Below are 26,730 nucleotides of genomic sequence, written 5' to 3'. Positions count from 1 at the left end.
TCACATTTTTAATGTAGTATATTGGATTCTATAATGTTTGCACGGTTTGCAGTAAGTTTATGAAAGCACCAGCAGGAAAGGTGTACATGTGCTCTACCAGTAGCAACACTATAAAAACAATAATGAGGAGAGTAAAGAAAATGTAATATATTCTAAGTTCTGAAGGTAGCATATTGTTAGGGAAATTTGCCTGAGCAGTTTGTAATTTGTCCACTTTTTGATGCTAAATTTCATTTAGATGGACTATGTTGCATATGAGCCTCTGGTCAGCATGTACATTTTTTTGTCCGTAGATTCTGGTGAGTAGCTATGTTGGTCTGAAGCAGTAAAACAGAGTTTGAATCCAATGGCACCTTTAAGACCAGCAAAGTTTTATTCAAGGTACAAGCTTTTGTGTGCATGCAAAAGGTGCCCCTGGACTCAAACTTTATTTTTTGTCCTTGTTAGTGAAAACTAAGGAGAACAATGAAATCGTCAAATGTCCTATATCACCCCAGTTCTTAATAATTAACTGAAAAGATCTGTAATGAACTTTGTACCTAAGTGCAGCGTTTGGAATCTGACCCTTACTGCATCTAGATAAACTTTATTGTAACAGATTCTGAAGCCCTCTTTGCAAGTTTCACTCCAGTCTGAGCAGTTCACTTCTCAATAGCAGTACCGTATTTCATAGTATTATAGTTAACAGCTTAAAGGAAGAAGGCATGATTCTTCTTACGGTGCTTTTCCCATGCATAATTTCCACATATTCGGCATCTGTGAAAGGTACGTTACTTCTTTGGTTCATCATTTGTCACTGACTTTAAAAAGTGTGATGGTTCCTTTTATCTAAGAAAGGATTTGTGTGAGTAGTTTCATGGCTGAGATCATAAATATCTTCCCAATTACTTCTAGTACAATCTTGACAAAATCAGCTTTTGAATTCCACTGTACAACTTAGATAATACCTATCTTCCAGTGTAAGGCAACAAAAGTTTGATAGTAATGAGCATTGTAAGTGTTTTTGCAAAGATTGGGGGGGGGGGTACCTAGTTTGTTTTCTTTGACATTAAAGAGACTATTCCCATACTAAGGAATTAATTTTAATTATTTTTTGGATCAATATCAATTTGTCAGTGTCAGCTGGAATTACCAAGATGCTATTAGAATAACTAAAAGAGGTACCAGTTAGTTTGCAGTTTTGAATCAGGGGAGTTTTAAAGGATCTCAGAAGCTAAGCATGGGATGAGAGAGCTTCCTGGAAAGTTAAAGAAGGATTGGTTCCACTTTTTCATATGCTGGCTAGATGTTGGGTCCATCACTGAGATGTAATGGTAGCTGGTTATTTTCCTGTGCATGAAGTAAATCAGGCTATTCAATTTGTGTCAACATGATGTGACTAGCCACATAACACAAGGGACTAAAATAGGCACTCCTTTGACTAAAAGTGTGAGTTTTTATAACTAGTCTTTAGTCATCAAGACTTTTAGGCTGGAATAGGGAACAGGAGGTACAACCAATTTTCGGGCAGGGTTAGGTAGATACCCTGGGTAAAACCAGTTTACAGGGCTATCATTTGTTCTGTCTCCCATGTGGGAATTGTTTAAGGAACTGCTGTCTCCTCCCCTGGAAACTGAATCTCTGCACTTAGTTCTACCATGCACTGGTGACTTATTTTAAGTGTTGAGAGAGGTATTGTTACATGATCCCTTGTCGGGGGTGGGTGGGTATATTTTCCCTCAGTGGTAGTTATATGTGGTGACAGACCATGTCCCAGCTATGGGTCTAACTACAGATAAATTGTCCTTGTGTGCTCCCCAGGTCCACCAGAGTCACTTTTCATCATATATGCCTTGTGAGTTGTATGCTTGATTTCCAGTTCCCTATATGGTGGCCTAATCCAGACCAGGACCATGGCATGCAAGGAGATGAGGTTCCAGTAGGGTTGCCAACTGGAGAAAAACATGTCTTGTGGCTTTAATATAAGCTTCTTAGTCTGTTATTTAACAGGTGGTATTTACCATCATGTCATGAAAAGTGTCAGTGGTCCATTTCCACACATTGTCTGTGTTAAGTGCCATCGAGTTGCTTCTGACTTACGGGGCCCTATGAATTAATGTTGTCCAAAATGCCCTGCTGTTAACAGTCATTCTCAGGTCTTGCAATCTGAGGGTCATGGATTCCTCAACTGAGTCAATCCTTCTCATGCCAGGTCTTCCTCTTTTCCTGCTGCCTTCAACTTCTCCTAGCATTATTGTCTTTTCCAGGGACTGTTTTCCACACATTAAACTTCTATTAAAGGAACAGGACATTTTCCCAGGGGTTTTTGGCAACCTAGGCTTCAGCCTTCTCTCTGACTTGAAACAGCCTTGGGAATCCACTGTTTGATCTGTTGGGGAAATTGACAGATACATAGCAAATATGTAGATTTTCCCAGGAGGGCAAGTAAGCAGCTCCCCAGGGCTATTGCAAGTGAATTAAATGGCACAGAGTAGAAAGGCCGAAGCCTGCTCTCTTCAGAGTCCCAATCTGAATTGGGCCTTTGTGCCCCTGGGAGTTGAGTTCTGAGCATGGAATTCACAAGGTATCTCTGACTGAAAGACCTCATGGTGACTCCAGGGATAATGTGACATGTCATTACGCCCTATTAGTGAACCACTACAAATGCGGTGGGTGGCTCAAGTGGTTAAGACGCTGAACTGCAGGCTGTGGAAGATCGGTAGTTCAGCAGTTCGAGACCCGAGTGTGCCGCATGACGGAGTGAGCTCCCATCTCTAGTTCCAGCTCCTGCCAACCTAGCAGTTCGAAAGCAAGAAATTGCAAGTAGATAAAAAGGTACCACTTCAGTGGGAAGGTAACAGCGTTCCGGTGCTCCTTGGTGTTTAGTCATGCCGGCCACATGACCACATTTCTTTGGACAGCGATGGCTCTTCGGCTTTGAAACCTAGAGTTGGATTCGACTGGCTTTCGAGCAAAGGAACCTTTACCTTTTTACAAATGCTTTAAAATACTGATCGTGAGACCAGATGACTTTGGATGTTGGTGACACAGAGTACTCAGCTAACTGCTTCACCAGTTCGCAGTGGAAAAAACATATTGAATTGAATGTTATACTGAACTCATTTCAAAACTGAATGATACATTAACAACTTTATTTCCTTTTTTCAAGAAATTTGCAAACGTACATATTTTTGAATTGTGGTTAGTAATGTAGCAAATAGCTATAGCAAATTGAAATTGAAAGAGGTATTTAAGCAGAAATGGCAGCTACAAGTGGAACAGATTTTCAGTGAAGTTAAACATACTTTGAAAAATGTCCTTTTTTCTTGTACCATGAGTTTGGAAGCAAGTTAATATAAAATCCTGTGTTCAGAGCTGTGAAAGTAGTGTAAAAGGTTTCATTATATTAGTAGAGAGCCAGTTTGGTGTAGTGGTTAAGTGTGTGGACTCTAATCTGGGAGAACTGGGTTTGATTCCCCACTCCTCCACTTGCACCTGGTTGGATGACCTTGGGCAAGCCATAGTTCTAATAACAGCTGTTCTTGAAAAAAGAGCAATTTCTGTCAAGAGCTCTCTCAGCCCCACCTACCTCACAGGGTGTCTGTTGTGTGGAGGGGAAGGGAAAGGAGTTTGTAAACCGCTCTGAGACAACTTTGGGTAGTGAAGGGTGGGGTATAAATCCAATCTCTTCTCTTCTTCATAAAATAATGTATTTAGAATATATCTTCTGCTATTCAAGGTAGCCTACACATTAACTACAAAAAATCTGAGAAGTGTAGGAAATGTGAGGCAACGTAGGCTCTGTCTGCTATTCTGATCCAGTCAGGCCTTGACAAATTATGTTTGGTTTTATGAAACAGCCCAAAAATGTAGGAGCCAGACTCATTTTTCAGCCTTCAGGACTTCATATTTAATGGCCACATTTTCTGATTGTTGTAGTGCAAGGGTTTCTGGTAACGGTCATCATGACAACAAAAAGCTAACCTTTAACCTTAGCCTAATTTCTTATCTTTCTTCTCTTTCTTATAATTCCGTGATTGCTTTGAAAAGCTCCATTTAATTGGATGTTTGATCCAGCATAGAAAACATCTACTTAATATATGAGTTTATCACCACTGAGTGGTGACATTTAAGTTTACATATAAACAAGTAACACATTTATTTTTATGTCATACAGCAAAACATTATGATGTGAAACAATAAACTTTGGGTTGGATTGAGCCAGGTTTTTTGCTCAGTCTCAAGTCACCTTGTTACCCTCTTTATTGCAGCTCCAGTTCCACATGGCTTTTGCCCATTTAGGCCCCATGAGTCCAAACATAGCCTTGTAAAGGAGCAAAGAAAGGGAATCCCTTTCCTTCCCTTTTCACCACTGGAAAAACTGTTTGGTTCCAACTGTTCCAACTTCCACTGACAATTGCTAAGAGATACTGCAATAAAATCATTGCTGAGAATACTAGACATCTCAGTGAAATTCCTAGATGCCATGGCAACCTGGCAACCAGACCTTCCTGGCCAGGAAGGGTTCTGAGGTGCCCTAAGGGAAATTGTCAACAAGTCCCTCTCAGAAGGGCTGTTCCCCGGGGGCACTTAAGGAAGCGATGGTCCGTCCTCTCCTAAAAAACCCATCTCTGGACCCGGCCAAATTGGCTAATTACTGGCTGGTCTCCAATTTGCCCTATTTGGGCAAATTAATCGAGAGGGCGGTGGCGATACAGTTACAGGGCCTTATGGATGACACTTCCATGTTAGATCTCTTCCAGTCTGGCTTTTGCTCGGGACACGGGACAAAGACGGCATTGGTTGCTCTGACTGACGAGCTCCGGAGGCATCTGGATCAGGGCAGTTCAGCAGTGCTGTTGCTGTTGGACCTGTCGGCTGTGTTTAACAGTTACTGATCCACTGCCTTGCCGACATGGGTATTCAGGGGCTTGCCTTACAATGGCTTGCTTCCTTTCTCCAAGGTCGGGGACAAAGGGTGGTGCTAGGGGAACAGCAGTCCAGGAGGCACCCGCTGGAGTGCAGTGTGCCTCAGGGGGCAGTGCTTTCCCTGATGCTATTTAACATCTATATGTGTCCCCTTGCCCAGATAGCCTGGAGGTATGGGCTGGGGTGTCACCAGTACGCTGATACCCAGCTCTATCTGATCCTGGGCGGCCGGTCAGACTCCAGACCGGAAGACCTGGACCAGGCGTTACAGGCTGTGGCTGGTTGGCTTAGATTGAGCCGTCTGAAGCTGAATCCAGCGAAGACGGAGGTTCTGTCATGAGTCGGGGCGGTTCAGGGGTGGGGACCCCACTCCCGATCTTCGGTGGGGGGTGCCAGCGCCGGAGGTTAGGCGTTTGGGAGTGCCCCTGGATACCTCCTTAACAATGGAGGCCCAGGTAGCAGCCACTGCTAAGTCAGCCTTTTACTATCTTTGGCTGATTGGTTCCCTTCCTCAACCGCAACGACCTGGCCACAGTGATCCATGCGATGGTCACCTCGAGACTAGACTACTGTAACGCTCTCTGCATGGGGCTGCCCTTGTCGCAAATTTAGAAGCTGCAGGTAGTGTAGAATGCTGCAGCCAGGCTTTTGATGGGCCTCCCCAGATGGGAGCACATCCAGCCTGTGCTGAGGACATTGCAGTGGCTGCCAATAGCATACTGAATTCACTTCAAGGTGCTGGTGCTTACCTTTAAAGCCCTTTATGGCCAGGGACCTACATACCTGAGGGACCACCTTTCCCCGCATATACCCCAGAGAGCACTGCAGTCGGGGTCGCAGAATCAACTGACCCTCCTGGGCCCCAAGGATGCCAGGGTCGCTACTACCAGGGCTAGGGCCTTTTCAGTGGTGGCTCTTTACTGGTGGAACGAGCTCCCGGAAGAGATCAGTGCCCTGCAGGATCTTTTGCAGTTCCGCAGGACCTGCAAGATGGAGCTCTTCCACCAGGCTTTCAACTAGGGAGCCGTCCTCACTACTACCATCAATGAGCCTGGCCCTCAGCCTAACATCTGGCATATACCATTGAGTGACCCGGAAGATTACTGAGCTGGAAACTGTCTGCCTACAGACATGTTAGAATGACATCACAAGTAACTGAACGATCACTAGCACCTTATGATTTTATGATTTTATTTGTATTTAAATTGTTTTAAATGATTTTATGTGGTTTTATTGGTATTGTACCAACCGTGTAAACCGCCCTGAGCCAGCTTGCGGGGACGGTGGGGTACAAATTGAATAAATAAATATATAGTAAATGGTATCTGGGATTTGTCAAGCTCTGAATTAAGTGATAAAATAAGAGATCACACACACACAGCATTCATTCAGTATTAATTCTAGATTAATTTTCTGAAAAGACCTGTGCTAACTTGTACCATTGAACTCATTTGAAAATTTTTGACTTAATGATTATCTGAGATACGAACTTTCTATATCTGTTGTTTAATCTGTGATAGCCTCAGAACGTCTGGGCAACTCTTCTTCTTGCTGTCTTTATGTGATGAACACACAAATATGAACATACTTATATTTAATTATATTCAGGTAATGATAGAGTGATATTACCTCTGCAACTGTAAAGCCATATGTAAAAATGGGTCTGTGACTGAGGGAAGAATGTAAATCACCTCTAAACAAACAAGATTGGAAGGTCCACGTGAACAAAGAGTGTGTCAGAGAGCACTGTACAATTAATAAGCAGGCTCATCCTCACCGAGTTTGTATGAAAGAAAGCCCCACTAATGTAATGGGATTTACTTCCAACTAAGTATACTTAGGATCAACCAATAACTATCTGAACATGTGAAAGATACCATGGTTCTAATTGACTAGAAGACAAAGTTGTGTTTTACATACATTTTGGAACCTACGTAATATTCCAATCTAGCCATATTACCAGTGCAGACAAAATCAGCAATCTATATTTTCTGTATTTGAAATCTCTTAACTCTCAAAATGTATATTTTCTGTATTTGAAATCTCAACTCTTAAAATAGGATATTTGTAAATGGGATCAAGTAAGTCTTGTTTTCTTTACTGCAGATTTTGTTTGAACTAGTGAATTTGGTTAACAAGGAATTAGTGAGGTAACAAGTACCTTAAAAACTTAGGGATTTAGTCCTAGTTTTATTAACGGCTGCCAAAGCAGTCATAGCACAGCAGTGGAAAAATAAACATCCACCCTCGTTATCTCAATGGTATGAAAAAGTCTGGGACTATTTTACGCTAGAAAAATTCACAGTATTTTATAGTAAAAAATCTCTAGAGAACTTTATATCAGACCCATTAGACAAATGGCTTTCTTTTCTTGAAAAAATGGATTCAGAAAAAATAATTGGGGAAAGATGGTCTCTGTTCAAACTTGATTCAGTGATATATTAATCTTCGCAATATGTTGTCGTGAAATGTTTCTCTGTACTTATAACAGTATACTTACCCAGGTGTTTTTCCTTGTTGTATGTGATGATGGTTCAGATTATTATTTAAATCTCAATATGATGCTGTATTTAAGATTTTCATCACTTTGAATACCGGTTTTGTTATAATATTGAAAATTATAAATAAAATTTAAAAACAAACAAACAAGGAATTAGTGAGGTACAGGCCACTAGCTTTCATCAGCACCTTTGCTTCCCAAATTATTGAATACTTTGAGGATGCACACTAACTTTAGCCACTGGAAATCACAGCAGGTCAAAGCTAGTGCACTTTGGAAAGGGTACAGGGTTGGGGTGGGGCTACTGCCTGTCCACACACACTATATCCCAGCATGCTTAGGAAGCTGTGCCTGATCCCCAAATAACATATGGGGCTGAGGTTGCTATTATGTATATAAGATTCCACAAAGTAATTATTATTGATCTGAGTGACCAAGTAGTTGGTTGCAAAAGGGCTAAAATTCATTTTACTTCAAGATATCGTGTCTTGATTGCTTGTAAATATTTTGTGTTGTTTTAACCAGATTATAGCAAAATGCTTTTATTGAAAGATATTTGTAGTGGTATTTTCCAATACACAGCTTGCTTTTCCTTTTTAAAGCTACACAAAACTGTAAAATGTAACTTATAGTCTTAAAGATAGCTAGTGGTTAGAGCTGCAAATGCTGTGCATGCCAAGTCCACTAATAAAAGGTACAGGCCCTGACAGCTGTCTCAGCTCAACAGCATAACTTTCAGTATTATATGGTATCATGATTTAATTATAGACAGTCTTAATGACAGACACCAGCACTGTAAGCAGCAAGTCAAGCTGGGTCTACCACTCCTTCCTGAGAGATACATTGACCACAGAAGCACTCTTGACCCTAAATCAATATATCAAAATACTGTATTAAGTCCACGCCTAGCCCTATTTAAAGAAATGGGAGACCTAAGGGTATATGGTTGCACTGTGTATAGTATATCAAAAGGGGGTAACGTACTAAACAAGGAGAGCAATTTACGTTAGTGAAGCTGCTGTGGAGCAAGTGCTACTGAAAATCCAGCTTGGTTTCTGTAAAGGGGAGATGCTGTTACATAGTGCTAGAGTATTTGTTTTGAATGTAGAAGGTTCCAAGTTCAATCCCTGGCATCTCCAATTTAAAAGATCAGGTGACTGGTGATGTGAAAGACCATTTCCTGATACTAGGGTCTTTGCAATAAGCATGGACAGGGCTGTGGCTCAGTGACAGAGCATCTGCTTTATAGGCAGAAGTTTCTAGGTTCAACCCTCTGTATCTCCAGTAAAAAGGATCAGGTAGTAGGGGAGGTGAAAGACCACTTCCTGAGATTCTGGAGAGGCATGAGTAGACAATATTGACCTTGATGGACCAGTTGTCTGAGTCAGTGTTAGGCAGCTATATATGTTCAAAAGAAAATTTTGTCTTACTACCTTTTAGAGTTCTTTGAGGGTATTAACAAGCATATGGACAAAAGTATCTGATATTATATATTACAACTTCTGAAATTTTTTTGACAAAGTCCTGCACCTAAAGCTTTTAAGTAAATTTAGCTTCCATATGGTAAGAGCATGGGTCCTTATTGTGGATTACAAACTAATTAGCCAACAGGAAAATGAGAATAGGGGTAAATGGAAAGTTCTTGTAGTGGAGGGAAGTAAGAAGTAGGGATACACAGAGACTGGTATTGGAGTGGTGCTACTTAATTTCTTCATTATTGATCTGGAACTGGAAGTGAACAGCAAGGTGACCAAGTTTACAGATAATACCGAATTATTCAGGATGGTGGGAGCCAAAGTTGATTGTGAAGAGTCCAAACTGGATAAGTGAGCAACAACATGGCAAATGATGTCAGTATAAGTGTAAAGTAATGCACACTGGAACAAAAAAACATCCTAAATTTGAATATATACTGATGGGATCAGAACTGTAAGGACTAAGGAGACCTTGAGGTCATGGCGGATAGGTCAAAGAAAATATTGACTCAGTGTGAAGTGCCTATAAAAAAGATAGTGTGCATGCCATGGAATATTAGGAAAGGGACTGAAGACAAAATAGCCAGTTTCATAGTGCCTTTGTGTAGATCTACAGTGCGTCTGATTTTGGAATGATGGGTTGGATTCTACTTCCTGTTTCTCCAATCACTTATTCTGGGAGCAAAAATTGCAGAATATATTTGATTTTCATCCATTTTAATAAGTACAACTAGACTTATTGTGAAATTTAACTGTCTGTTCAGTACTTTTAAATGAAAAATGTTGTGATAAATTTAGTAGCACAGCGTGCTTCAGAAGACAGTGCAGTACAGCCTATTACAGAGTGAATGAACACAGAATGCGCTTGGTGGATAGGTAATGGGAAACAATGCGGTGGGAGAATACTGGGGCTCAGTCAGCCACAGATCATTTATGTGGGAACTGGCTATTAACAAGTACAGAAGCATTTGAGAACAAATTTGAAGTAAGGATTTGCTACAGTGGGCGATATGGCGGTTGGCAGGTTCCTCCTGACAACCAACAGGGGATGGAGGGGACTTCCCAGGAGAAGAAGGAAGGCTGAGGCCACATTGCTGGCATCACACAGAAAGTGATGCCATCACTCCGGCACTGTCTAGGCAATGTTCTGGTATCTGGGCAAAAACTCTATGGTAAAAGCTGTGTTTACCATAGAGTTTTTACCCAAATACCAGAGCGTCACCTAGACATTGCTGAAGTGATTATGTCACTTCTGGTGTGACACCAGCAACATGGCCTGGGCCTTCCTCTTTCTCCTCAGAAGTCCCCCTGCTGGCCAGCTGATCAGCGGCTGGGGGTGACAGGGCATGGTGGCAGGGGAACCTCACCTCTACCATGGGGTCTGGTAACACTACTGGTGCGATCAGGGTAGCATCAGGCACTAATATTATTGGCTTTTGGTGGAAACAGCTGGCCTGTCAGCAGCTGTATGCCTATATGGTATTCACCCAGCTGCCCTTGTTGCTAATACCACCTCTTGATGTCTGTAGGCAGGGGAATGGGGTACTCTTCCCTATTGATTTCTGCATTGAGACAGCTGCCAAATGTTGCCTTCCATTTGATTTTACCATTTCTTGCTACAGTAGTTTAAAAAATTAAAACATGAAAGTTGAACTGATTCTCCACATTGCCAGCTTGGTAACCTGTGTATTTATAAATAAGGGAGTGTCCTTGAAAGTGTGGAAAATACTACATCAACTCATCCAGCACTCTTGTATTAGAAATGCCATTGTTCAGGTTGGAAGGCATAACTCTCAGGCATTGAGAGGAAGAGAATATGGTGGGTTCTTTGGATTTATGATTATCACCAAAAGTTTTCTGTTTTCTGCACAGGTCACAATACTGGCCCAAGAATTAACAATGACAAGCTATATAAATTTGCCTACTCCACTGAAGTGCTTATTGACAGGGTTAAAGGGTCACTCCAAGAGAGTGCAGGCTTCCGAATTTCATCTGGAGTGGATGTCAACTTACTATGGAGAAATCCCAATAATGATGATGATCAGTTGATCAAAATTGCGGTAGGTAGTTTACATGAAATTATACATTATTTCCACTAACATTGTTGGATACGTTTTATAGTAAGAACAATTAAAAGGCCATGAAATGTGACAGTGAGTTAAAATGAATACAACTTTTCTGATGAGCAATAAAGCAGGAAACCTATATTGTATAAATTAACATATTTGATTGTCATAACTTCCACACAAAGAATCCTTGGAATTTACACTTGGTAATAATTTGGAGAACTTAAACTGAGAATTTTCAGTTCTCGAGGTTCCTACTGATTTTAAGCCACTTCAGGCTTATCAGGCATATGTTGATGGAGCAGACATAGGTCAGCGGGAGAGCACATTTTTTGTATAAATAAGATCCCTGGTTCTATCCCTAGAACTTTCATTTAAAAGAAATGCTGGAAAATTGGGCTAAATCCACAAAACATTTTGGATTGGATGAGTGTGTCCACAGAGTCAAGTAGAGGTCAGTGCTGAGCAGGGGTCATTTCGTAGAAAAAGTGCTAGGGGGACTCATTAGCATAACTCATTAGCATATGCCACACCCCCTGACATCACCGGAAGTGTGTCCTCCCCACAGCCGGCGGCGACCTCCAGCGGGCACCAGCAGGGAGCTCCAGGCCCCGCCCTCCCGCACCTCACCCGGGGGGATGGCGTCCCCCCGCGTCCCCCCCCCCAAATGACCCCTGGTGCTGAGAGGCTTGCAATGAAAATAGTGGCACTTCCAGATAAAAATCCAAATCGCCACATAATGGATCAGCAGATTCATACAGGAAGCAAGAATGAAAAAGTAAAAACTCTTCCTGCCAACAAGGATACATTTCTACTTTCCATTTCTCCTTTCCAGGTAACAGATGTAACAGTTGAAAATGTCAGTGAGCGTCCTACCAACAAAAACATTTTTGATGGGAAAAACACAGATAAAATAATTGGAAAAGAGTATCTGGCAGCTTTAAAAAGACCTGTAGTTCTCCAGTGGACTCGTGGAAAGGTAAAAACAAAATCTTTGTTTTGAAATTTTAATTCATTCTTTGGGCAAATCCATAAATTACTGTGCCAAATATAGCCCACTAACCATATCATGTGACCGGGGGGGGGGGGTTGGCAATCCTATGAAGGACAGGAAAGGAACAATCAAGGGATAGAAAAGGGAAAGCAAAAGTGCCATCACCAACAAGTCAAACTACAGGAAATGCTAGGAGTTTTGTGAATGAGTTTCTAAGTATTAACTGCTCTGTGCCCAAAGTAGGATTGGACCCACTTGCATTGTTTATGATGGTGATTAACTACTGTGTTAGAAGGTGCTGATAATGCCTCTTGCAACTGTGCAGTGCTGTATCACTGGGGTGTCCAAATGAGATAACATTTATTGTAATCCTGGTTTATAGTGGGGGTGGCAAAGCCCTGCAGGATGCATCTCCTTGAGTGGTTGTTGAAGGTACAAAGTCTTGGGTCAAGCTCATATGCTGCTCAGTCTTGCCTGGAGGTTCAAAGATCATTGTATGTTTGACACGTCTCTAAGTCACTGATGGAGTTACTTTTAATTTTTGCCTGATTATAGTCTAGGTTAAAGTGCACACTTTGTGTTATCTGAGGTGATGAGAGGGATTACTGGCAAGTGTACATCAGGTACATATGTTCTTAAGCTGAATTCATTCATTTTTTCCAATTATCCTCCTTCAAACTTGCATCTCTTTCCTAATTGAAATCTCTGCCATGGAGCCCTTGTGAGCTTGCCACAGAATTCCTGTACGTTGCAAAGAATTCTGGGACATGTTCTACAACACACAGACAGTTTACATAGCCATTGGCCCATAGGTTCTCTTGGGACTTATTTGCCCCACATGAACAGAGACTGTCTTCTGGAACACACATTCTCCTGCATTACAATGAAAGACAAAGAGACAATGGGGGTGGTGGGGGGAGTCTGCCTTTTTGGATCTTTTCTTTGATGACCCCTAATAAGTTCCCAAGGAAGCTATAGGACTAAAATGCTATAGGTGGCAAAGAGAAGGGTCTGCTTAGCTCTCGCCATTCAGCTCCTGGTAATTTTATATGCGTTTGTCTCTCCCTCTATCAGCTGCCACTAGAGGTTTACTTAATATGTTATTACTGCATTTATCTAATTGTTATAAGCTGTGCCAATGCTTTTGAAGAGCAGAGGGGTGAGATACCAGTGTACTAAGTAAACATTTATTAGGCCACTTTAACTTGTATTAAGCACTGAACAGTTTAGTTTTCCGTAATGTGTATAGAATAATAGATTCACACAATTGGAGTGGGCTTTTGCCATTCTAACACAATAAGCCACCCTTATGCAACATATCTAGTATTAATGCCTGTAAACCTAGTATTTGAAAAACTCTAAAAACAAACATTCTATTGCCTTTGGCAGCTTCTTTTCACTGCTGAATTCCTTTTATAGAAAGATTTTCCCCTAACATTCAACTTCATAACTGTATCTCGTTTTAGTCATTTGGATGACACTTTTCCTGGACAAAGTTCACCTTTCTTATCCCATTGACCCCCACAGCTACCCTGTGAGGTCATTATTGTCACAATTTGTCAGACTGGGAAGAAAGAAGGAGATAAAATTATTTACCGAAGGTAAATCCATTGTCACGATAGGGCTTATTTTGGCCAAGTTTTTTCAAAGGCCAAACTACACACACAGTTATTGGTTTTAAAACTGTCTACCTATTCCCCCTTTTCAAATTACCTTTCATTTTCTTACAGCTATACAGAAATCTTCGAGACCCAATGACAGTAAAAAAAATCTCATTTCCTCCGTATCAGTTAGCCATTAAGTGGATGGTTCACTGGAATGTTTACTATAGAGTATTTTAATCATACCTGGACTTGCCCATGGAAGATCTTCTGAATGATCATGTGATCTAATCAGGCTTGAAATCTGGAAAGTAATTGCTGCCCTTTTATACAGTGTTTTTCATTTGGCTAGGTTAAAACCTTCTACTCTTATGCAAATGAACCTGCTGTTGTTCAGAATCTCAAGAAAGGTCTCGCAAGCTTGTTTCAGATACAGATGAATTCTGGAGTTGTCAGCGAGGTATTGTACTTTTGCTACATAAGCTAAGCAATCTCACATGTTCAGTGATGGTATGAAATACCTGCATGCTCTTGACTCCAAATGTAACATAGAGGTAATTTGTTACTTACTGAACATGCCAATTAGGGATAAGCATGAACAACATTTTTGCAGTTCGTTTCAGTTCATAGTTTGTGGCCTAACCATGAACTGATATGAACTGGAAGGTTGGTTCTGCTCCCTGAGAAAAGCCATTTGAAAGCTCCAAGCTGTTTAAACCCCTGCTTTCTGGTCCTGGTGAAAGACAGCTTTGCAGTGGAGAGCAGAAAGCAGGAGTTTCCCCTCAAAAAGCAGTGGGGAGCAGAAAGCAGGGGTTTAATTGGCTTGGAGCCACTTAAACTCCTGCTTTCTGTTCCCTGCCATTCAGCTGTTTTTTGTGAAGAGCAGAAAGCAGGGGCTTAAATAGCTTGGAGCTGTTTAACCCCTGCTTTCTGCTCTTCGTGAACTGGAAATTTGTGGTGGCTCTTCAGTTTGTGAACATCAGTTTGCAAACCACGAACTGGCCAAAGTTTGCCATGAATTTACATTTGTGAGCCAGTTCGTGCCCATCCCTAATGCCAATAAGCAAACATGTTGCAACAGGATGCATGGCACAGTGGACATATGGATTGCCTCTCCATGCATCAGAATGCTATCTAGGGAGCAATCCTAAGCATATCTCCTCAAAGGTAAGTTTGGGCTTACTCCCTGGCAATTGTTTTTAGGATTATGGCCATACAGTGCGACTCTAAACAGACTTTAAATCACTTGAAATCAGTGAACTTAAAAGGGTATAAGTCTCCATAGTATTTCACTGTTACAATTAAACAATAAATATGTTATTGAAAATATGTGTGTCTATAGTATGCACAGGAATTGCTGTGTAATTATTTATACAAAAATATTCATATCCCACATTCTCACTGTGTATATATAATCTTATCTTAAAAAGCACTTCCCTCATTCCAAAAGAGAATAATCATAGAAGGGTTTTTTTTAGTGCTCCACAAAATTGTCAGATTTTGCATGAGACTATGGTTCCTCTTTTGTGAACTGCAAATTGCAAGTTGTATTTCTTCCAGTGGAAGAGAAATCATAATATTGCATGAGTTCACAGTTCTTATATATCTTATGTACATTACTCACATCAGTAGTTAGTTTGTAAAATTAATCATAGGAACTAAATGAGAGGGGGGATAGATTTAAGATAAAACACGGCAGGAGAAAACTGATCTATATGGTAAAAAATGTAATGTTAAAGGAAGGTTTGAAAAAGCTGATGATTACAGTGGATAAAATTGGCTGCTTGGGAACAGCTATTTCCTGTGCTTTTTTGCTGTATTATTGATGGCTTTGGCTTAGGAACTTTTTACCATCCTTTCTGTAGACGGACATCTCTGGAAGATGCAATGTTACTTACCAGGCTCGACAAAATCAAATCACTAAAATTAAAGCCATGAACTCATGCAAACTGGAACGGACAGGCTTTAGCAGCCACAGTCGGGTACAGTATGGTTAACTTCTTGGGTGCAGCGCAAATGTAAACACTAACGTTGTCCTAGTGTGCCGCTTGTTTTAGATTGAGGCAGAAGGTAGTCATACATTCTGTTATACTAATGATCTGTCTTCCTCAATATTATTAATTGTTCTCAAATCTCTGTCTTGATTTCATTGGATGACCCAAAGGTATAGGATTCTGGAAGAGGGTGAATATTAATTTTATTTACTCTCTCAGTCATAAATTTATAAACATCTATTATGCTTTCTGTTAGGGCAGCTCCACAGTTTAGATGGCAAATGTGTTTAGTATTTGTACACCAGTGTTATAAGGGTCCCCACAGCAAACACATGAATATACATGTACATGCTATCTATTACACATATTTGTAGATCCTGACCAATGACGTGTAGACTTGCCCTGTCATCTATAGTTCTAATAGCAATGTGTGGCCCCCATCTGCAGATACCTAAATCTGCGGACTGGGTCCACACCAACGCTAAAGAGATTTTCCTCCAACTTGGGGGAGCCCCCAAGTTTGCAGAAAAATTTGAAATCTTTTTCCCCCAAAGTAAAAGTAAAAACGCACCTACCTCCAACATATTTGCAATCCCGGGAGCCGTGGCTGGCCTGCAGGGATCAAATGCTCTGGATAAGCACGCCTGATCCCCTCCTGAATTACAGATGCACACTTAAATTCCATACTAGATTAATTTTTTTACCTGTTTTGAGCACTTGCTGGCCAGACATCTGTATAAAATTATTTTTCAGATTTTCGACATCAGCAAAAAATCTACTTCTGCTGCCATTTATGTGCTGGAAGACACTTTTTTAAAAATTGTGCGGGCAGAAGAAAATCATGTTCTGAGGACAACTGTTCGGCAACAAACTGATGCAAAAGTCATTTCAAAGTAAGATGGCTTATTTGATTATTTTGTCAAAATGATTAGTGGCTAAGCATCAGTGATGCTGTTATGCTAGCCTGATATCCATAGCTGATCTCCCAAATGCTATAATTTAAATGAAACAAAGTAAAAGTTTGAACACCATTTAGTATTGACTAAAAATTAGCCAGATTAATCTTGTCATCCTGTTATTTGACCTATCTACTTTTGCTTCGGTCCTTGGCTAACTGTCACAAATAATGTTAGAATTTAAATATGAGAGGAATTCAAAGGCTGGGAATTTGTTGGATTTGTTTTAATGAAAGCTGAGCTACTTGGAATATTGAAGTCTGTAATGAATACATAATTTCTCATCCTGTGTGGTGGTATCCATCATAGAATATATGCAGCCTATAGGTGCTAATCCATTAAAGATACCTTGGAACATGCAGTCATTACCTACCAGTTCTGAAATTCAGTGATGCACACATCATGATAATTATGAGCTATTGTTTTAATCAGTAATCTGTTGAATGAAATATATATTCAAAGTATAACCTGAAAATGGTGTTTTTATATGTTTATATACAGGCAGAAACTGGAGCTGAAGTCAACTGAAGCTGGCCCAAGGATGATGGCTGGGAAGCAAGTCACCAGTATTATCAAGGCTCTAGATTCAAATTATGTAGCCATTTCACTAGTAGCAGAGCCACTCATCAGTGAATGTAAAAGTTGTCCCTCAGTAAGTAAATACAAGTCAAGATACATGTATCTGAAGTTCCAGTAAGGAAGATAGTTCTAGAGTATCTTGATTACACAATACTATGAAGTTTTTTGATAGGAAATTATAAAACACTACCATTTTCAAACCTTCTGAATATCATCCAGGTGCAATGGAAACTTATCACTATAGTAGTACATCAAGGCATGATGCTACATTGATTCGTAATTATTATACATTTTAACTGCTTATTGGAGAAGGCCATAGTATTGGGCCTTAAGTGTGTAAGTAAGTAGCTTTGTTAAATATATTTTAAAATTTGGATTGTGGTGAAAAACATACTTGTCAGTGGATGCTACTATCAAGGAGTATATTCATTAGAGTATATTCAGATCTCTGAAGTTCCCTTGGAAGGAAGTTGTTATAACTAAAACATTATCCATTTACTGCACAAAATAACCAGAATTCATATTGGCTTTGGAAAATCAAGTTTGCAGTGTAAGTAATTTTGCAGTTGTTCCAATTGAACAAGGAAGTACTTGACCTTTAAACATAGTTGGGAATCATAACTAACCAAAGCGGGTCAGACAAAACATGGAAAATGTATTCCAAGCTGTGTATTTTTATACTCCATGTGTTCAACAGCAATAAAGAAACCAATTGTTCTTGGGTTTTCGATTTCTCTCAGGGTCCTTTAAGATTCAAGTGTTTCACTAAAAGGCACTGAATCAGTTGGACACCAGCTAAAATGAATGGGGGGAAATGAAACTCTGTCCATCTAAAGCACTGGGAAAGCTAAATCGCTAGCAACATGAGGAAAAGTAAGGGCTTTCCCACATGGTCTTTTCTTTTCTTTTTAATAAAGGTTTTATTGACTCCCCTAAAAAGGGGAGGTATTTCGCTTAAAAGAAGAAATGGGAAGGGTAGACAGTGGGGGAAAGAGAAAGCTGAGTGATATATAAACTGGTAAATTAAACTGTTAGTAATGTCCAATTAATCTTCTTGGGCTTCTTCTGTGTGTTGTCAAACTTCTTTTTTTTTAATCCAGTCACATGAAGTTCTCTGTTAGTATGTTAGTAATGTTCCTTTGAGTTTCTGTTAATAAAGAAGCCTCTTCTGGGCACATTCAGAACCGCTTCTTTGCGTGCTGGGTACTTTTAGTGTCGCTGACGTGGAGGAGCTTCCTCTGTTGTCTTCTCCTTCCGGCTTGTTTGATCCTCCTTCGGGTTGCTGTTAACAATCTCAGTTCATGCACTATAAATCCTCTTCCTTGCTTGCCATTACTGGAGGTCCCCAGCTTTGAGAATGGTATTAATTTCTTCGCTTTTATATCCGCTCCCAAAACTCTCTACTGGGTCCTCCTCGCAACTGTTTACTCATATAAGCGCTTGCCAGGCACTCCTCGCTGTCACAGTTCAAACTTCTCCGTTTTACAAAACTCCCGTCGGATTCACAGCCATAACAGTCCAAACATTAAATAGCCGGCTCTCACACACAAGTAAACGCCCAGACGGAAGTCCCTCCCTTCTTCTCCGCTCGCTACGTTTTTAGTTCTTTTTCTCTGCATTTTGACAACTCACAGTTAAGCCGATCTTTTCTTTTTCTATTTTTGCGGATGGTCGCTTTATCACTCGGTGACGTCTGGTGGCTCCGCTAAACCCCGTTCGGGGTCGCTCACGCAGCAAGGTCCATTGGGGCAGGGCATGGCAGGAGCCTCGGTCTCCGACCTCTCGCCGAAAGAGCGACTCCCCCCTAGTGCGCCCTAAAGCGCCCCGGATCCGAGCTCCTCTCTTCCTGAGGTGCTCGTTCGGGTCTCCGCTCGTGCGGATTCCCTCCTCCACCGTGGGCGGGCGAGACGCCCTCGGGAGCAACCCGAGGATGCGTCCACCATTCGCGGGAGCCAGACCGGAAGCCAACCACATGGTCTTTTCTCATCAGTTCTGTCCCCATACTACTTTGGTTTATCCCGATTTCTGCTTGCATTTTTGTGTCTTTAATTTTCACTTTGCTTGTTTTTGTAGTAGTTGTTGCTTTCCCAAGCTTTTTCTGGTTCTTTTTGAGACCACTTTTACTGTGAACTTTTTCTGGAAGCTGATTTTGAGTTGTCTTTTTCCTAGTGCGTAATGTTTCTGTTGGTTTTCTTTGTCCTGCCCATTCCCACCCACATACAACCCACTTCTCAATGACTGGACAGTTCTTATTGTCTAACCACTCCCTCTTTCCTCTTTCACTTTTGATTTTTTTTTAAAAAAAACTGCTCTAATATATCAATATGTAGATGTAATGATAGGTTAAGCAGGTTCTCTTAATTCCCAGCTTTCATTAAAAAAAAGTCTCTAGCACTTTCCCTCACAGCGATATGCCTTTTTTGTTATATCCCTGTAAGGGAAGAGGTTAGAGACTAACTTCTTTAAAAAAATGAAAGCTGGGAATTCAGAGAACCTGCTTAACCTATAATTACAATACTATAACAATATTTCAGGGCCATTTTTAAAGGGGTGTGTGCTGTGACATCACCAGTGACAACACTGATGAGGCAGCACCCTCTCTTGAAAATCCTGATTATTTAAGGCATATGTGGAAGCAAATCAACTGACAGTTCTGCCAGACAGGTGGTAGCCTCGGAGTGTGACAAGGGGGTATCAGAGTGTCATTGAATAACAGTGCCTATATTTATTCAAACGTAGACTATGAAAACAGTCACAGGACAAGCTTAAATAAAAATTAATTTACTTTTGTGTGTGGCTGACATCGCTTTTCCTTGGTCTGACAATTTACTGAGGAAATAGTGAGCTAATTCCATCATCCATGTTTTACTTTTTCTCAGTATGCAAATCTGAGAATAAGAATGAATAGTCCCCCCACACACACACACACACCAGCAAGCATTAGGTACAGAGTTCCTATTACATTTTTACCAGATATTTTCATTCACATCTGATAATGGAATGGAAATGGACAGATCAACAGAGACTGGTTTTGAAGTCTGAACCAAAGCCTAGTAATGTCAGTGAAGGAAAAGAATCGAGTCAACAATTTGGTAAAAACCAATAAGGAAATATGCTTGAATGGGCATAGACAGGAAGAGCAGTGACATCAAAGCTACTGCTTCCTTTCCCATGCAATCCCAAGAAGAGTGACACACTTCTAAGCCCTTTGCTTTATAAACCCATTATCTTAAATGGACTTAAAATGGTGTAAACTGCTTAGGGTGGCACTGGCAGAGCTGGAGTTGTTAAGTATTACATTGTGGGACCTGCTTTCTCCCAGCCTGTTATTTCTGAATGGTGCATTTGGAGTTTATTTTTAGCCATCTGACTGCATTTTTATTTGTGTTTATTTTGAGTGTTTGCTTACTGCATTCTGTGTTGAAAGACAGCACCTGGAGCAAATTAGATAAACAGTAACACCACAAAACTTGCACAAAACAACTATTATATAAACCACAATCAAAACAACTGGCTAAAAGGTAGCAAAACAAACTTAACCAAATACAGCAATTAAAACATGTCCAGGTAGTCAGCAGAAAATGCCTTTTTTGGAGAGGGGCAGCTTTTAACTATTTAACAGGAGGCCATCAGTGTAGAGGCCGGATGACTCCAACCAGGGAAGGATTTCAGAATATAAGCGTCACTGCAGAGGAAAAAAGCTCCACATCCTTACAGTACTTGCCCCTGCAAAGGATGGGGTGGGGAGAGAACTTACCCCTATGAATCCAAGGGAATGTGAAATAACATATAAGAAAAGATGCTCTCTAAACATATGCATGTCACAGACTATAGTATTGATTCTTTTTTATATATAATTTTTATTGCATTTTGACTACATACTACATAGGACAGGGAAGATGGAACCACTAGCTAAACAGGGATCTGATACGATACAAACTGGTTATTTCAAAATTTCCCTTAGCTTTAACATTCTAGGAGATGAAGAGTGAGATTAACTGTTTCAAATATATTTCAGTACGAACAGTGTTAGCCAAATAAGTGCACTCTGGTACATTAAACTTGATAATATTAAACTTTCAGAATTGATTCATTTTTACTTCTTTCCCCCCTTAGGCTTATCTTTATCATAGGCATCCTAGTTCACACACTTAGCCATTATACTGTATCAGCTTTCTTGATCAAACCCTAGAAAAGAGAGCCATGTCCTTTACATATTCCCCGGTCCATATCAATAAATCTAATTCTCAACATGGCCCAGTCTGTGCATACTTAAACCCAGAGACTGGAGCCATGAACAGACAAGACAGATCTTTCTACAAATGAGAAAAAGGCCCAGGTTTGCAGGAAAATCTTGAACATGAGAAAAGTATATTGGGGGGGGGGGTTAACCTTCTGCCAAATAACAGAAGCAGTGCCTGTAGTTTTAAGAAACTCAGTGGCCCTTGTGGTGATTGTTGGCAATCACAACAGCCTTCGTTTCTGTCAGTAAAAGGCAGGTTGAAGGACAAGGCCCTTTCCAGGGATGTTTTGCCTTTAAGGGGGGGCTCTCTGGGGCTGGGCTGGGAAGCAGCCACCGGGCAATGATACCACTTGACTTGCATGACTCACCCAGGCTCGGCTGCTTGTTATGTTTCAGCGGCAGCCACCCAAAAGCCAGTGTACTGTAACAGAGTTTCACGCTAGGAACCAGAAGACATGTTCTTGAATTATCATTCTGCCATGAAAGCTTACTGGGTGATTTTGGGCCAGTTACAAAATACTCAGTATAACCTACCTCACAAGTTTGTTGTGAAAATAAAATTGAGGAGAGAAGAATGATGTAAACTGCTTTGAGTCCCCATTGTGGAGCAAGGCAGAATATAAATAAAATACATTTTACTGGAGATGGGGGCAAATAAGAGGTAGGCTGTTTGGTGGGTAGAAAGGAGAGAAGGAAGCAGGGAAAGGTGAGGATATGGAGGTTACCAGGAGAAGGGAAAATAGGAAATAATTTGGGGAGAGGAAAGGGAATATCCCCTGCAAGTCCTTGCGGGTCCTCCACTATGCAACTGGTCCAGTCTGGCAGCCAGCACCACACAACAGGACCATAGGTTTTTTTAATAGATACTTTTGGGGAGGGAAGGAGAGAAAGCTGAAGATGGGGCAGATAAGTAGATTAGCTGGTGGGTGAGAAGTAGAAAAGGAAGCTGGAAAAAGCAAGAAGTTATGGGTCTTTTTAGAGAAAGAGGAATTAGTGGGATAGGAGAAAATGAGATCCTCCTCCCTGCAAGTCCTTGGAGGTCCCCTGCTTGTCCATTCTAAGTTTCAACTCTGAATGTAAACTGGGGGCTCACAAAGTATCATGGGGGAAGGACAATGTCAGTATTGCTTCCTGCCTCCCAATACATCCCCATATCTCTTATGGAGCAAGCTTTCTTTTAGTTAACTGCTCTCAACATACCATTCCTTGTGGGGTATTTTCAGTTCTTAAAGGACTATTTTTAGTGTATTTTTCTTGGTTAATTTGCAAAGATATATATGAATATGTGGGGAGTCCACCAAGTATGCAGAAACCCCTGTCTTCTATGTGGATGGCTCCATTGTGTGGCCTTTGCCATCCACATGGGGGCCAGCCAGTTTAGTATTAGATATAGTGATTCGTCCCACTACTAGGCATTTGGGACCAGTTGAGGTTTATAGCCTCCACCTGTGTCCTGGGCTATTAAAACACCCCTGCTGGTCATTAATCCACAGGAAATAGCCTGCACCTCTATTATTACTACCTAAGTATGGTTAGTTAGAATGAAGGTAAGCCGAACTCTGTACCATTGAAATTGTAGTGCTATTTGTGGGCAGCATCATCTGCTGTTGCTTAATATCTCTGACCCAATGGAGGGAGGATATTTTAGCACAGGCTGAGCTGGTGTTGATGTGCTTTCCCAGTTCAGAGATCAGCAATAAACATTGCTGGAAAGAACAGCTGAGCTTTTGCCAAGGAATGCCATAGATAATACTAGATAACAGAAGTGGAGGCAGGTGATAGCACAAGCCAAAATACCCACTCAGCTTCTCTGTGGGAGTGTTCCCCCCCTTTTTAAGGATGCTATTTGACCTCTGTTTTCCTCATGGGGGACAAAAGTCCACAAGGTGTTTCAAAGACAGAAATCTGAAAATGAGTATAGTTGAAGATTCAGAGTTAAAGACCATGAGATATTGTTGGACATTCAGGCTGCATGCAGATAATTGTATTTGTTGAGAAATGGAAGAAACTACTGGGGCACTAGCTCTGAGCCTATATCAAAAGCTGATAATGGATGAAATGTAACATTGTACTTGAATGGAGTGGAAAAGGGCTTGCGTGGTTGGCTGGCTGGGCTGCAGGATCACTCTATTTCTGTAATTCTGAATTCTTAGCGCTTCCTAAACTACTGGAGTAATGGCATTGACTAGATAGTGAGTGGCTTCTAGTGTTGCTCATTTCACTCGGAAGGAAAACCTGTCAAAACTGTTCTTGAGTGTGCTGGAGAGAGGATGGTACACACTATTAAGATTTTTTTTAAAAAGAAAATATTATCGAAAGGATGGAGTGGTGTTGTATGTGAGTGGGGCTATAGCTGTACACTACTTTAAAAAAAGGTGCAGGGTAGCTTAAGCAGAAAAGTGGATATGGACATATACTGCACTGTAAGAACAAAATAAAACTTCTCCAAGTCTAGGGATAGATGGAGAGTTACCATTGATGGCACAGGAACTATCCAATAGATGCCTGTAACTGTTGTCAGAGTAGTGCTGCTTGTGCTGCTGGGAGCGAGCCAAGGATTTTCTTGGCACTGTTAGGTATGCTTGTAGAACCAATGATCAGAGATTGTGGCTGACCTGAAAATGCATGTGTGTACTTCAAATAATGATAGCTCTATAATGCCATTTCCAGGCATGACAAATGACTGGCTGCTTTATACTGCCAAGAATTCCTGACTACATAGTTGTAGGAAATGCATTAAAAATGGTTGAATGTCATTTTCCAGGGAGTTAAACTAATAAATAATTTGTTTGTAGGCAGACAGCGGAAGGAAGGGGTAACCAGTTCTAGTAAATGGTTCCGTAAATAAATTGTGTAGGTTTGCCTACCTCTTCTCCTCAAGCAGCTGTTACTACAGCCGATTCTAAGATAGTGTTTCATGCTCATGTATGTGTTCACTTTCTTATTTTTCAGTTTGTTCTTTAAGGCAACTTTGAAAGAAACTTATGACATTGTTAGTTCAAGACACCTGCATTCTGTGCAAATTAAGTATTCAAATAAACCATGCAGTGCACAATAAAGCATTTCCATCTAAACTGCTTATTGAAATTGCTTTCAGGCTTCACGTATTCGTTCTATAAGTAGCTAAAATATATAACATATGAGAGACATTAATGATCTGGGAAATGCCGGACATTTTGACTGGGGAAATGCCTCACATTGGATGGGGTAGAGAGAGGCCCTGTATACTGCAGAGATCCAGGATGTGGGAAATCCATGCAGAGACATATACTGTGCTCACCCCTCAGAACAGGGTCTTCATTTCAGTTCAGATCAGAACACGGGCAGTTATGTTACAGACCAGTTACAACGTGCACCTAGCAATTAGAGCTAATGTGAAATATGTACCAGCAACTTTTGTCCCTTTTTTGGTAGCTCTCTCAGCACTGGAGTACCATTCGGAAAAAGCTGGAACCAGAAAACCTACCCAAAGCTGATGCTGTGAGGAGTTTTTTATCCTTTGTTCAGAACCTGAGGAAGGCTACAAAAGAAGAGATCCTTCAGATACTGAGAACGGAAAGTAATGCACAATTACTGTGAGTTGATGACAACCCATTTTATTCCATACATCCATGTTAAATGTACATATACACTGAGGAAGAATGGCCACATGCAAGTTTGTAGGTCAGGATATATGCTCACAATATTTGCTTCTCTTTGGCATGAACAGAAAACCAAAATACAGTTGCTCCTATAATAATGAATATTTGTGTTATATTAGAGTCGGAGCATATGGACAGCTACCACTTGGAGACTGTTTTAAATTGTTCTAAAATGCCGATGGTTTCATAGGTTGATACAAATGTAACCCCCCCCCCCCCAATTTTTTAACCGTAGGTAGGAAAGCTATGGAATTGTATATTCCCTTCCTTCATCTGCCTTATAATAAAAGGATATGCCAACACTGTCTTCAACCATGGTTTGCGCTAACCATATTCCCTCTAACCAGAATTTGTTAACCAACTTCTAACTCTGACTTCAGATCCTTGTTAAATGGGGAACCAGGTTAAAAACTGACATACATGAACCAGTGTTAAGATGGAAGGTGGAAATAATTCCAGGGAACAGTTTTGCGAAGGGAACATTCTTAAGTTTAATCACTGTTCTCTGAACCAGAGTTAAAAGAGGAGACTGTTACACTTTCACCAGTCTCATGTAGTGAGTCATTTGTCTGCAGTAATCTGTCACATAGGGAAACCCATTTGTACAAACACTAACGATGGACAACAACTCTCAACCCATCTCTTGATCACAGATACAAGCAGAACGAGCACGGCATTAATGCCTCTATTGTGTTCCTGCTGCTGTTGTGGCTGCCCCACAATAATGGAATTTTTTATGCAGCACAGATCTCTAAATCAAGAAATAATGGTATTTTACCAGAACAAGTGAGTCTTTTTTCAGTCTCTGTGTTCCTCACTGAGTTTTAAAATGAATCATTGTTATTTTTTATACCCCTGCCCTCTCATACAGTCCCCAGATGGTTGATGCTGCAGTCTCTGCACACACCTCAGCTTCTCTGGAGGCTATGCTGGAATATCTGGATTTCAAGAACACTACTAGCTCTCTCCTTCTGGAGCGGTTCCTCTATGCCTGTGGAGTTGCCCCTCACCCTGACGAGTTACTGCTTAAATCTTTAATAGTAAGTCACTGTGATGGTGAAGGAAATACGTAAGCTGTTTTGACATGGATGTTTTGCTCCACATTGGCTTTCTTATAGCAGCACTTTGGGAGCGGGAGGGGGGAGCATCCACAAGACATTGTCCTCTGTTTGTCATGCTTCTGTGTATTACTCTGCTTTGCTACAATCTTTCCCAAACCTGGTGGGTTTCCTAAACCTTTCCAAAACCTGGTCTCTGCTCGCTTCAGAGTTCTAAGGGTGAGAGCTGTGCTGAGGAGAGACAGAGAAGAGGAGAGAAAAACCGAAGGTGATAGTAAAGGCTGCAATTTTAAGCGCTTATGTGGAAGTAAACCCCACTGAACTCAGTGGGTTTCCTTCCGGGTAAATTTGCTTGGCAAGTGTCTTTGTACTAAGTATCATGAGCCTCTTTTTTTTTAGTAAAAAAATAGTGCAGGTATCTCATAGTACCATGTGAATCAGTATGTTTAGGTGTAGGAAGACTTCTAGTCTGTCACTTCACACGGCCCATCTTATCTAGCAACTCTGGTGCAGCTCTTCAAGGGGAGCAAATTCACCCTGTGTATGTTTGGAGATGGCTTAAAACATTCTGTCTTTATTTGGCTCTTTCTTCCATCAAGAAGTTTAGTGTGGTTCTCCCATCCTCCATTCTGACCTCATAAAAATGTTACGGGGAAGATTAGTCTAAGCAGCAGAGGTCATTTCGGGGGGGGGACGCGGGGGAACGCAGTTCCCC

At 40.9% G+C, this 26,730-nt stretch overlaps 1 protein-coding gene across 1 annotated transcript in view; it reads left to right on the top strand.

The window, feature by feature from the left end:
• Positions 1-704: 704 nt before the first annotated feature.
• The window catches only part of MTTP (microsomal triglyceride transfer protein), a 48,311-nt gene continuing 22,285 nt past the window's right edge, over positions 705-26,730 (top strand). Inside the window, exons 1-9 of the mRNA XM_015415990.1 lie at positions 705-765; positions 10,756-10,950; positions 11,792-11,928; positions 13,897-14,004; positions 15,410-15,526; positions 16,292-16,431; positions 16,996-17,146; positions 24,731-24,891; positions 25,829-25,997. Coding sequence (XP_015271476.1) covers positions 705-765; positions 10,756-10,950; positions 11,792-11,928; positions 13,897-14,004; positions 15,410-15,526; positions 16,292-16,431; positions 16,996-17,146; positions 24,731-24,891; positions 25,829-25,997 — 1,239 coding nt within the window. The remainder of the gene's footprint in view (positions 766-10,755; positions 10,951-11,791; positions 11,929-13,896; positions 14,005-15,409; positions 15,527-16,291; positions 16,432-16,995; positions 17,147-24,730; positions 24,892-25,828; positions 25,998-26,730) is intronic.

Source organism: Gekko japonicus, unplaced genomic scaffold, assembly GCF_001447785.1.
Source record: "Gekko japonicus isolate JY-2015 unplaced genomic scaffold, Gekko_japonicus_V1.1 scaffold68, whole genome shotgun sequence".
Taxonomy (NCBI): Eukaryota; Metazoa; Chordata; class Lepidosauria; order Squamata; family Gekkonidae; genus Gekko; species Gekko japonicus.
This window is presented reverse-complemented; position numbering and strand designations above follow the sequence as displayed.